Genomic DNA, 13,724 nt, shown 5'->3' with positions numbered 1-13,724 from the left:
TGTAAATGGAAATAATCATTTGATTCTTGAATACTTTTTACACATAGGGTATAAATACATGCAGTATATGCTTGAAGAAATTAAAAAATGGAATAGATTTATTTTCCTGAAAATATCCCATGTAAATGTTGGTCTAAAGAAAGTTGGTAGAATTTAAACTTTACTATTCTATGAATAAATTAGAAAATTAAGATTAAATTAGCATTTTAATCTGATTTACAAATTGTATGTATAGAGTATATTCAATACTGTAGTGATTTAAGTTTTTAAAGCTATTTCCCAAAGGTGCATCTTCATCATTCTGAAGAATCCTCTAACACAATTTTATTTCCGTAGAAGATGTTTTTATGCTATGTTTATCTTAATATTAAGGTTAAGATACAGCTCATTAGGAAATCACAAATTAGCTCTATAAGTCTCCTTCCGATTGTGGGAAGGATTTTCACTAGTTTGTTTGCAGATTCACTCACCTAGTTTATATGACTCATAATACATAGTTGTACTCCTGCTGTCTACAGTTAAATGTGGCAGTGTGTATTAAAGAGAATTGGTTCTTGCATTAGAATGAAGTTCTGATCAGCTGAACTTAAATCTAATGTGAAACACCGAGTGTATATGGAATTTGGTCACTATTCATTATCACCTGTTTTAATTGGAGAAATAATACATTTCTCACCAGTCATCTTGAGTGGAAGAATGCACAATCTTTGTGGCCTGGCTTGATGTATGAATATAAATTCTTCCAAATTCCATGTAGAGGTAACCTATAAATTATATACTAATTCAATTATTTAACTTTTTAGAGCTGGACATTTTATTTATTAAAGCTAAAATTCCAGGGCTGCTTTAGCTGAGAAACAAAATCTCAATTAATTTTTTATGTGGTTACAAATGTCTACAAATGCTTCTTCATAAAGCTACTGTGGTTTCTAAGATGCTAAGATGCCAGAGTCTGAGTTTAGAAAGCAAAATCATGGGAAATCAGACACTTTCAAATTATGGCATGATCAGTAGAAAGAATAGAACTCATTTAAAGAAATCTGGTAAGTCATTTTATAGGTAACCACTGTGCATGATTAATGAACATGTGAGTTTAAGGTATTTTATTTATTCCTAAGAAGATTATCAGTAGCTTTTTAAAAAAGTTTTGAGTTTTACCACATCTAGAAGTATCATTTACTATATCTCAGTGTCCCTAAATTATTACTAGGATCAATCTGACAGCTTGTGCTTTACAGATCATTGTGAAATTTCTGTATTTAGAAACATGAATACTTACAGAGACATTGAATGGATTCTCAGGCAAGAACATTTGCCAGCAGTGTTCTCAAATTGCTAATGTTATACTGTACACCATAGTTACCTTGTTTGCTAATAGAAACCTTTAGGCATGTGTGCTTTTGGGAAGAGGAAGGAGTTGTTAAGGAAATGGGGAATGATTCTTCTGTATATGTGTTTAACTTTTTATGTATGTATGTGTTTTGGGAAAAATTTTGTGGTCAAGTCCTAGGTAAGTTCCTTTTGAAGAAATATTTTTAGCATGAATACCTAGGTAGGTCATATTTCTGATAGAAATCTATAAGGAAAATTGCTCTGATATAAGGTTTTACTTAGAGCAAATGACTTTATGTGGACAGCAGTATATACTGTGATTAACCCAGGGTTCTGGAGTGAGCCTTGTTTGAGTTTAAATCATGGATCTGTTACTTGGTAGCAATATAAACTTAGATCAGTTATTTAATCTTTCTCTTACTTTCCTTATCCATAAATAGAGCTAAAAACAGTACCTATTTCACAGGGGTATTATGAAGCTGAAACGGAGTTAAAGCATGAAACATTTAGCACAGCACCTTCAACATTGTCTAATCAAATATATAATGATAGGCATTTATATTTTAATAAATTGTAACTTGATTTGTAATACGGCCACATGATTAACTCATTTCCTTAACATGTATTAAATTTTTGGTGAACTTTTCTTTTTTCTTAGAAAAATCTTATGTGAGATGTTTTGTATTGATTGATCTAATCTTTACTGAGCGAGTAGAAATTTGGTAAAAATTTTTTGTTTTGTTATGAATTTTTTGTTTTGTTTTGCTTAGCTCATAACAAGACATACTGTGAATCATCAGTATCTTCTTCCTATTTGTGTTATCTTTAGCACTTCATAAGAAGTGTCGTGATTTCTTACTGAAGGCAGTGGTATACTAGATAAAGGATGAGTTCTGTGATCATTAAGAACTGGATTTGGATCCCAGTTCTGCCTTCTCTCTGGTGATCCCTGAACTTTGGTTTTACTCTTCTTTTAAACAAAAGGAGATGATAAAAATACTTATCTTTTAGGATTGTTACTGTAAGAATTAAATGACGTGATGCCTGTTAAAGTGTTTTGCAGATATGGTTTGGTAATTAGGTCAGCGTTAGGTACAAATGAGCTATTCAGACAAAATCCAGGATTTTAGAAAGCCTTGCTCTTTTATGGGATATCTCAAGTAATTTATGAATGTAATTTAGGTATGGACTTCATGATTTCTTGCCAGTATGAATGTAACTTTTTGGGGAATTATCCTGTTAGCATTTGTGTTCACTTAGTAACATGACCACTTTGTTCTCTGAGTAAAGAAAAATAGAAAAAAAAAAAGGCATGGAAATTATTTACATATTATTATTGCTTATAATTCTGATTCTCTAATGTTAAGGATTCTGAAAATGATGCTAAGGATATGGTGCAGATCTAGTGTATTAAATAACTAATAACTAAAGGTTATCTTTTAAAATTACTTTTTCTGGGGACGCCTGGGTGGCTCAGTTGGTTGAGCATCTGCTTTCGGCTCAGGTCATGATCCCAGGGTCCTGGGATCAAGTCCCGCATCGGGCTCCCTACTCAGCGAGGAGCCTGCTTCTCTCTCTCCCTCTGCTGCTCCTCCTGCTTGTGCTCTCTCTCTTTCTCTCTGATAAATAGAAAAATTAATTTTATTTTTTTTAAATATTTTAAGACTTTAGAAGGAAAGAGATACTAAGCCTTTTATAACTGATTATATGTCTTCATGTCAGAACTTTTGTTCTCATTGTCTTTTTTTCTCTTAAATCACAATAAGTTTTGTTAAATGCTATGAAAATCATGGATAGTAAGACTTAACATAGCATTTCTCTGTATTGGGTACTATTTTAAGTATTCTTTCATAAATTAACATTTGATCCTCATAACAACCATGATGATGCAGATGGTATTAGTATCCTGTTATTGATGAGGAAACTGAAACACAAAGGTTAACTTCTCACGGTCAGCTAAAATTTGAACCCAGTCAGTCTAGCAACAGAGCTTATGTGCCTAACCCTATTATCCTACAAATTGTTTTTGCATTGATTGTAAAATAAAACATTGTTGAATTAAGAGATTGATATCATAAAATCTGAATATGAAATCTTTGAAAGCTAAATTAGTCTGAATAGATGATTTTTAATTGTTTGCCTGTTTTTTCGTATTAGTCTAAAATACATTCTACTTTTAACTAAACCTATGTTGGGTGTGATTAATTTTGTGTATTTAGATCAACCTAATTTTTATTTCCTCTGTTTTATCAATGTAAAATTAGGTTTACATTTTAAGTAACTTTTTATTAAAACAATATACACTTAGAAGTACAGTTATCAGGGGCGCCTGGGTGGCTCAGTCGTTAAGCATCTGCCTTTGGCTCAGGTCATGATCCCAGGGTCCTGGGATCGAGCCCCACATCGGGCTCCCTGCTCAGCGGGAAGCCTGCTTCTCCCTCTCCCCCTCCCTCTGCTTGTGTTCCCTCTCTTGCTGTGTCTCTCTCTGTCAAATAAATAAAATCTTTAAAAAAAAAAATTTAAAAAGTACAGTTATCAAAACTGTATAGGTTGAATTTTCACAAACTGAACACATCCTGTGCAACCAGCCCTCAAATCAAGAAGTAACATTACCAGCATCTTGAGTCCCCTCCTGCCACCCTTCTATGTCCCCTCCCCCTGCACCAACCCACTATCTTTTTTATCATCCACTATCCTGACTTCTCTTTCCATAGATTTTCTTTTAATGTATATAAATAGAATTGTGTCTGGCTTCCTTTGTTCAACATATTTATGAAACTCAGTCATATTTTGATGAGTACTAATTTCTACTGTGTAAATATACTGCAACTAATCTATTCATTCAGTTTTTGTTAGCATTTGAATATCTTCGTTGTTTTACTATTAAGATAGTGTTGCTATAGATGTTCTAGTTCATGTCTTTGGTGAAGTACATTTGTATTTCTATTGGGTATATAACTAGGAATAACTGGGTTATAGGATATGCATATATTCATTTTTGGTGGCTATCACAAAACATTCTCATCAGTGGTATATGAGTTGTGCTTTCTCCACCTCTACCAAAACTTGGCATTTTTCAACTTTAATTTAGTCATTTGGGAAGGAGTTCAGATTTCCTTTTCTATACTGTTTTTTTTTTTTTAAGTAACTTTATCAAGGTATAATTTACATATGGTAAATGCACTAATTTTATGTATAGGAGTTTTGACAAATGTATACATCTGTGTATTCACCACCCCAATGAAAATAAAAAGAAATATTTCTGTCATCCGAATACCTTTTCTCAGTCTCCACCTATGCCACCATTGATGAAATTTCTGTCACTATAACTTAGTTCTTGCCTGCTCTCAAATTTTGTATAAATGACATATAAGTACAGTAATGTTCTATTTTATGTCTGGCTTTCTGTCATTCAATTTAAAGTTTTGGAGCTTCATCCATGTTGTTGCATTTATCCCATAATTTCTTCCTTTTTTGTTGAGAAATACTGGGTTTCCATTATATTTTTATGAAAAAAGTTATTAAAGTCATAATAGACATGTTTTTAATTTCTCTTGGGTAAATAATTAGGAGTGGAATTGCTGGATCATATGTTAAGTGAATGTTAGACTTTATAAGAAAAGCACCAGACAGTGTTCCAGAATGGTCATGTTTTATATTTTTGCCAGCAGTGTGTGAGAGTTCCTGTTGTTACATATCCTTTCCAATACTTGGCACACTTAATCTTTTTCATTTTAGCTACTAGTAGGTGTGGTTTATTTTACATTTCTTAAGGGCCTATTGGCCATTTTTATATATTTGGGATGCATGTTCAGATCTTTGCCTTTTACTGGTCATATTTTGGATCATAGGCCTTTTCCATAAGATTTTTCTACTTTATCCTGTTAATGTATGTTTTATATTGATTTTTTTTTTTTTATTGTTAGGCCAACCTTGCGTTCCTGGAAAAAACTTTACTTGGTCATTGTTTATTATCTTTTTAATAAATTGCTGAGCATTACCATTATCCCAAAGTTTTCTTTAGAAAGTTCTCTTTTATCCTGGCCCCCTCCTCCATACCAATGTCAACCACTGTTTTGATTTTTCTTTTTTGACCACAGATTAGTTTTGCCTCTTCTAGAACTTTGTATAATGAGAATGAAACATAATGTAGTTTCTTCTCTCTGGCTTCTTTCATTCAGCATGTCTTTCAAATTTATCTGGATTGTGTTTACCAATGATTTATTCCTTTTTATTACTCAGTAGTATTCCAAGGTATGAATATACAATTTGTGTTTATTCCTATTGAATAGTTTTTGGCAATTATGAATAAAACTGCTGTTAACATTCTTGTTTGAGCCTTTTCAGAGACATATTTTAATTTCTCTTGGATAAATACTAGGGACAATTGTTGGATTATACAGATATAATATATGTTTACTTATTAAGAAACTGCCAGACCTATTAACATAGTATTAGTACCATTTTATCCTCCCACCAACAATGTATGAGAGCATTGGTTATTTTATATTCTTGCCAATATGTGATATTGTCAATTAATTTTACCCATTCTGGTGGGTGTATAGCAACCTCTCATTGTGGTTTTGTGTTTCCCTGATGAATAATGAGCACTATTTTATGTGCTTATTGATCATTAGCATATCTTTCTTTGTGAAGTATCTATTGAAATCATTTTTGCTTGCTCTTTGAAATTGCCTTTTATTACTGTGTTTTTTAGTTTTGAGTTCTAGGAGTTCTTTTAAAAAAAAAAGATTTTATTTATTTGAGAGAGGGAGAATAAGCAGTGGGGAGAGGGATAAGCAGGCTCCCCACTGAGCTGGGAGCCTCACGCAGGGCTCAATCCCAGGACCCTGGGACCATGACCTGAGCTGAAGGCAGATGCTTAGCTGACTGAGCCACCCAGGCACCCCTCTAGGAGTTCTTTTTACAGTCTGGATACAAGTCATTTGTCAAATACATGTTTTGCAGATATTTTCTGTTTTCTTAACAGTGTCTTCTGATCAGAAGTTTTAATTTTGGTTAAGTCTAATTCACCATTTCTTTATTTGATATTTATTCCTGTATAAGTCCTAGAAACCTTTGCCTACCACCAAGTTATGAAGATAGAGTTTTGTTTTCTTCTAGGATATTTAACTTTTACATTAGGTTTGTGATCCACCTTGAATTAATTTTGGGATATGGTGTGAGATAAAGGTAAAGGTATTTTTCTTCTATAAACATTTGTTTATTATAGATGAAATACTTTTACACTGAATTGTTTTGGGAATTTAGTTATTTAAATTAAAATGACTATAGATGTGAAGATCTATATTTGAGCTCTCTGTTCTTTTCCACTGATCTGTTCGTTAATCCTTATGTCAGTACCACTCTATCTTGATTACTCTGACTTGTTTTATCTTCTTCCAACTTTGTATTTCTTTAAGAATACTTTGGCTAGCAGCAACTTCTTCCTAGACACATCATCAAAAGCAAGGGAAGCAAGGGCAAAAATGAACTATTGGGACTTCATCAAGATAAAAAGCTTCTGCACAGCAAAGGAAACAGTCAACAAAACCAAAGACAACCGACAGAATGGGAGAAGATATTTGCAAATGACATATCAGATAAAGGGCTAGTAACCAAAATCTATAAAGAACTTTTCAAACTTAATACCCAGAGAACAAATAATCCAGTCAAGAAATGGGCAGAAGACATGAACAGACATTTCTGCAAAGAAGACATCCAAATGGCCAATAGACACGTGAAAAAATGCTCAACATCACTCGGCATCAGGGAAATACAAATGAAAGCCACAATGAGATACCACCTCACACCAGTCAGCATGGCTAAAATTAACAAGTCAGGAAACGACAGATGTTGGCGAGGATGCGGAGAAAGGGGAACCCTCCTACACTGTTGGTGGGAATGCAAGCTGGTGCAGCCACTCTGGAAAACAGTATGGAGGTTCCTCAAAAAGTTGAAAATAGAGCTACCATATGATCCAGCAATGGCACTACTGGGTATTTATCCCAAAGATACAAATGTAGTGATCTGAAGGGGCATGTGCACCCCAATTTTATAGCAGCAATGTCCACAATAGCTAAACTATGGAAAGAGCCTAGATGTCTATTAACAGATGAATGGATAAAGAAGATGTGGTGTATATATACACAGTGGAATATTACACAGCCATCAAAAATGAAATCTTGCCATTTGCAACGATGTGGATGGAACTAGAGGGTATTATGCAAAGCGAAATAAGTCAATCATGAGAAAGACAAGTATCATATGCTCTCACTGATATGAGGAATTTGAGAAATAAAGCAGAGGATCGTAGGGGAAGGGAGGGAAAAATGAAACAAGATGAAACCAGAGAGGGAGACAAACCATAAGAGACTATTAATCTCAGGAAACAAACTGAGGGTTTCCGGAGTGGAGGGGGTGGGAGGGATGGGGTGGCTGGGTGATGGACATTGGGAGGGTATGTGCTATGATGAGCACTGTGAATTGTGTAAGACTGATGAATCACAGACCTGTACCCCTGAAACAAATAATACATTTTATGTTAATTAAAAAAAAAAGAATACTTTGGCTTAGGTTTTTTGTATTCCCATAAAATTTTAGAATCAATTTGTCAATTTCTACAATTAAAACTAGTGGTATTAATTCAATTTTTCAAATAGAGATAGGTCTATATATATTATTTTATATTTTTGTTTTCTTTTATAAATATTTTTTTAAAGATTTATTTCAGAGAGAGTGTGTGCCTGAGGGGGGGGGAGGGGCAGAGGGAGAGGGGAAGCAGAATCCCCACTGAGCACAGGGCTTGATACCATAACCCCAGAGATCATACCCTGAACCAAAATCATACGCTTAACCAACTGAGCCGCCCAGGCGCCCCTAATAAATTGTTTTTTCAAGATATTTGTCCATTTTATCTAAGTTGTCAAATTTATTTACATAAAGTTACTTATAATTTTTATTATCTTTTTAATTCCAATGGTATCTTATATTAGTTATCTGTTGCTTTGTAACAGATTATCCCTAAACAATGGCTTAAAACAATCAGTGTTTGTTGTCTTATAGTTCCTTTAGGTCAGGCTTCACTGAATTATTGCTTATGGGTGCTCCTGGCTCAAGTCTCCCACACTGCTGTAATCAAGGTTCAGCCAGGACTGTAATCGTTTCTGATCCTGACTTGGAGAGGATCCTTGTCCAAGTTCACCCACATAGAATACTGGATCAATAGCTTTTTTTCCTACCTTTCATCAGATTAAAGATGTTCCACTGTCTTTTGACTTTCCTTGTTTCTAATAAGCTAGGTGTTTTCATACTGTGTTGTATTTCTTTCAAGATGCTTTCAAGATTTTCTTTTGATCTTTGGTTTTTAGCAGCTTGCTCATTATATACCTAAGTATGGTTTTCTTTAGATCAATCTTCTTTGGAGTTTGCTGAAATCTTTATATCTTCCACCAGATTTGGGGAATGCTTGGCTATTGTTTCTTTAAATATTTTTGTCTGCCATATTTCTAACCTCTCCTTCTGGTCCTCCCAGTTACACTTACAGTAGACGTTTTGATATTATCTGATAAGTCCCCGTGGCAGATTTTTTTTTCAATCTTTTCTTCCTTCTGTTCAGTTTTAAAAGTTCTGTTGATTTATCTTCAGTTTTACTGATTCTCTTCTGGCTGTTAAATCAATCCAGTGAATTTTGTTTTTTAAATATTGTATTAAAAGTTCTTGAATTTCTATTTTGTTCTTTTTCATAGTTTCTTTTCCCTGAGCTTATTTTTCAGTTTATTCTGAGCATTTTTTTATTGTTGCCTGAGACATCGTTTTAACACTTGTTTTTAATATCATTGCTAATTTCAACATCTGGGTTATCTTCAGTGTTGGTCTCCATTGTTTTTTAATCACATCATTTTGATTCACAACTAACAGCAAGAATCCAACATCACATTAAAAACTATATATCATCACTGTAAAATTTTTGTATACATTCTCTCCCTTTTCTCCTTGTGATTTCTAGCAGTGACCTTTTAAAAAATGGATGTTTTAACACGATCTCTGTTGTCTTTTGCAGGGCATCTTCTCTGCATTCAGTTTCATCCAAGTCATTCCGGGATTTCTTAGAAGAAAAAAAATCTATTACTGGAGATCATGTCAAAAAAGTTTGTTTTAAAGGAATAGAAAATTCCCCGGCTCCAAAAGTTGAAAGGTAATAAGTTAAACATTTTTTTACTTTAAAAAGTTCTGTATTGGTTTTACTTCTGAAAAAATCTTTAAAAATTTATCAGGCAGAGTTTTACACATTCTTTTACATTCAAAATTAACATGTCTGTTTTTTTGTAGCTTTATTGTGGTATAATTGTCTTATAGTAAACTGTATAAATCTGAAGTGTACAATTTGATGTTTTGGCATATATATGCACCTGTGAACCCATTACCACCTACATTCAAGACAATGACTATAACAATCATTCTCAGAAGTTTCCTCATGTCCCTTGGTAATCTCTTCCTCCCTTCCCCATTTACTCTCTATGCAGATACTAATCCTCATGTCAGTAGAGACTATGTTGTATATTCTAGTTTTACACCTATAGGATCATTTAGTCTGTACTTTTAAAAATTCTGTTTTACTCAGTATAGTTTTTGATTCATCCAAGTTGCTATGTGTATCATTAGTTCATTCCACTTTATTGCTGAGTAGTATTTCATTGTTATAAAGCAACCCATATATCTGAATCTGTTGATGGACCTTTAGGTGTTTCCAGTTTTTTCTCTAGCTGTTTCTGATACTAGTTTTTAAAGTTCAATGTATTTTAAAAGATGTTTCATATTTTAAATGCCTACATGGAACATGAAAATCTAAACATAATTTAAAAGCAATTTTCTAATAAAAATAGCTTTTCTGCCATGTTATGTAAATTCTCTTAATCAATGTACAAAAAGGATCATTCTTGGAGCATTAGATAGTCCAGTGTTGGAAGAAAGAACTGTGTTTCAAGTTGGTTGGCTAAATGGATTTTTTTTTCTTATTTCTGCTAATATGACGTCTCCCAAAGATATTAAACCCTAAAGTATTTTAGACAAAACAAAAATGTAATTAAAAATGTCAGCTGTGACCAGATTAATATTGTTTTACATAATGATAAAGCTTTTTTAACACTATTTGTTAAACCTTTTCCCCCTAAACCGTTTTTAATGTGAAATCTTATGTCTAATTCCAGTATTATCAAACAGGTTAGTATAAATTTCTGTGATTGTACCAAGAAGAGGGTTCTGGGAACCATACTATAGTTTAACCTCATCATATCTGCCCTGTAAGCAACTCCGGAGGAACTGTCAGTCTTCTAACAACAACATTGGAAATTATTGGTTTAGATGAATTCTTTAAACATTTTCGTCGTTGATATTGTGACTGGCTGCCTTATTATAACATACATTTGGGACCAAAGATCTTGAGCCATTTACTTACAATATGGAAAATCGGAGATCAGAAAGAATCTGAAGAAATCATTTGGTCTATCTCCCTATCTTTGTGAAAACTTTTATAAGTGGAACACTATAAAAGTCTTAAATGTAACTCTAACATATCAAATAGATAAACTTGTTATATGCTTACTTATGAAAAAGTGAGAATATTAAGGCTGGTTTGTTAGGATCATAATTACAGAACTGGATGTGATGCAAGACATTTGTAGTCTTAAAATTGACAAATATTTAGAGTTAGTGATAAAATTAACATAGCCCCTGCCCATAGAGAACACAGTCCAAAAGAGAAGAGAAACCTTACACAAGTAATTAAGTATATAAAAATCAGCCTCAACATTTATTTCAGCATTTAATTGTCTAATATTAAGAAAATTCTGACTGAAATAGTTACGATTTAAGATTCTCTCAGAGCATACTTCATTTAAACAGAGATGGCAGAAGAAATTTTCTTCTTGAATTGATATAGAAATGAATTAACCTGGCAACAGAAGTTAACATGCCAGTGATCATCGATGTATTAAACGTATTTAAATGCATTTTTTTTTATTAGTTTCAAAATGTATTTCGGAAAAAAAGTACTAACAAAGTTTGGTGAACATTTTATGATACAATGAAAATGACTGAACCTAAACAATGTAAAACTATTCAGTGTTTTGTAAGTTGTATTCTTAAAGATGTTGAGGGAAGGGCATTTTATTCCATTCCTAAGTGACAGGTAGGTTTTTAAGTGTTGTTAAATTCTCACAGTAAAAATGTTTATTTTCAACTGCATTTGAGTGCCACTGTACACATACACATGCATTTATGTTTATCTATTTCTTTTATGAATGTGTCTATTATGTACATAATTCTAAAAAATTTTTTAAAGTCTGTACATCTCATTATGTTTTTTGATTCCAAATTTTTTTTTAGAAATTTAAAAAAAAATTGTTATACTCTAATGATCCTGCATCTATTACAATATTTTTAAAAATTGAATATAGTCTTTTTATTGATATAAGAGAAACATAAGAATACCACTGGTTTTTGTAAGTTGTGTGATAAGTGATATAGACCAGGCTTTTAAATAGAAAACATGTAACTTCCTTATTTTCTTACTGTGAAACAAATCTGCATCTATTTTTATTCATTTTTTCCCTTTCTTGTTTTGCACTGGAAGAGTTATTTTTCCTATCTATGGTTAATATTTATACCTGTGCTGGTATCTTCATTCCTTTCCACTTTAAATGCCTTAAGCTATTAATTATCCCTCTCTTTTCTTGTGGATATTCAGCCTTGTCCTTTTAGATGGATACCTCCCATCTGGTTTTGTATATGTGTTAGATCTCTCTCATGTGATCTGGGTGAGGTAATGAATCCCTCAGTCATCTCCCACACTTCCTTCTAACAGTTGTCCTATCATTACCAATCCCCTACTCCCTTCACAGCCAGATTTCTTAAAAGAGCTGTCGGCTCCCAGTCACTTCTTAATCCAGTCTGGCTTCTAGTCCCATTACTAAACTGAAATAGTTCAAGCTAAGTTCAGCAGTGATCTCCATATTGCCAAAACCATGAACTTTTTATGTGACTCATTCTACTTGAAGTTCAATTACAGGTCATCTTCTCACTTCACTTTGTATTCTTTCTACACCATTTCATGAGCTTCTATTTTCAGTTATCAGCTATACACTAAAGCCTCAAAAATTATATTGCCTGCCCACAACTATCATCTGAGCTTCAGACATACTCAGGTGTCTTCTTCATAACTCCTTCCTACTTGGATGTTCAGAAGTACTTTAACTTTGTCTAAAACCAAACAATGTTTTCCTCAAACCCCTTTCATAAAATCGAACAAAAATACAAAACAGCCCATTCTTCCTGGATTTTTTCTTCCTGATTTACCCAAAGTAAACAAAAATATGAATTCAAAAAATATATGCACCCCTATGTTTATTGCATTATTATTTTTTACAATAGCCAAGATATGGAAGCAACATAAGTGTCTGTCAATAGATTAATGGATAAAGAAGATAGAGAGAGAGACAGTGTGTGTGTGTGTGTGTGTGTGTGTGTGTGTGAGATGGAATATTACTTAGTCATAAAGAATTAGATCTTGCCATTTGTGAGAACATGGATGGACCTAGAGGGTACTATGCTAAGTGAAGTAAGTCAGAGAAAGACAAATACCATATAATTTCACTTTTAAGTGGAGTCTAATAAAACAGAAACAGAAGAAACAAGCAAAACATTTATGTCTATAAATACAGAGAATGGGTAGGTGGTTGCCAGAGGGGAAGGGGTTGGAAGGATGGGCAAAATAGATGAAGGGGATTAAGAGCTACAAACTTCCAGTTATAAAATAAATAAGTCATGCGGATGAAAAGTACAGCATAGGGAATATAGTCAACAATATGTAATAACGTTGTATGGTGATAGATGGTGATTACACTTGTGGTTACCATAGCATAATGTATAGAATTGTTAATCACTCTTGTACACCTAAAACAAATACGACATTGTATGTCAATTCTACTTCAATTAAAAAATGCATATATGAAATCCAGTTCTTCATGAGAAGAATGGAATATTCTATGGGTAGTTGGAAACAAAAAAGTATATCATGATGCTTAGTTTAAAGAATAAAGTTCTCTTTAAAACCCATTCTTTCTGAGTTTTCTTCCTTGTTAAATGGCATTTGCAAGTCTTTAATATTCCATTTTCCCGACCAATATTCAGTCTATCATCAGGACATGCCAGTTTTAGCTCTTAAATATTCCTCAAATCATATATTAAATTTTATCTCCACTGTTTTTACCCTCATTCAGATTACTGTGATCTTTCACCTGGGCCACCTGAGTAGCCTCCTAACTGGTCTTGGCATAACCTATCTTCCTCTCCTCCAATATACTGAGCCAGTTATGTTCTTTTTTGAAATGGCA

The 13,724-nt window shown here is 33.1% G+C and overlaps 1 protein-coding gene across 6 annotated transcripts in view; it reads left to right on the top strand.

Annotated features, from left to right (window-relative positions):
- Positions 1-13,724, top strand: part of IBTK (inhibitor of Bruton tyrosine kinase) — a 109,198-nt gene that overhangs the window by 86,720 nt on the left and 8,754 nt on the right. For 5 of the 6 annotated variants that reach the window (XM_045867158.3, XM_045867155.3, XM_045867156.3 and 2 more), the window contains one exon: positions 9,395-9,529. In XM_045867158.3, coding sequence (XP_045723114.1) covers positions 9,395-9,529 — 135 coding nt within the window. Of the gene's footprint in view, positions 1-6,755; positions 7,666-9,394; positions 9,530-13,724 lie in introns of those variants that run through there. The other variant, XM_064597807.1, reaches the window with a different exon arrangement.

This window comes from Mirounga angustirostris, unplaced genomic scaffold (assembly GCF_029215605.1).
Source record: "Mirounga angustirostris isolate CCGP_5_RB_7025 unplaced genomic scaffold, mMirAng1.0.hap1 SCAF_8, whole genome shotgun sequence".
NCBI lineage: Eukaryota > Metazoa > Chordata > Mammalia > Carnivora > Phocidae > Mirounga > Mirounga angustirostris.
This window is presented reverse-complemented; position numbering and strand designations above follow the sequence as displayed.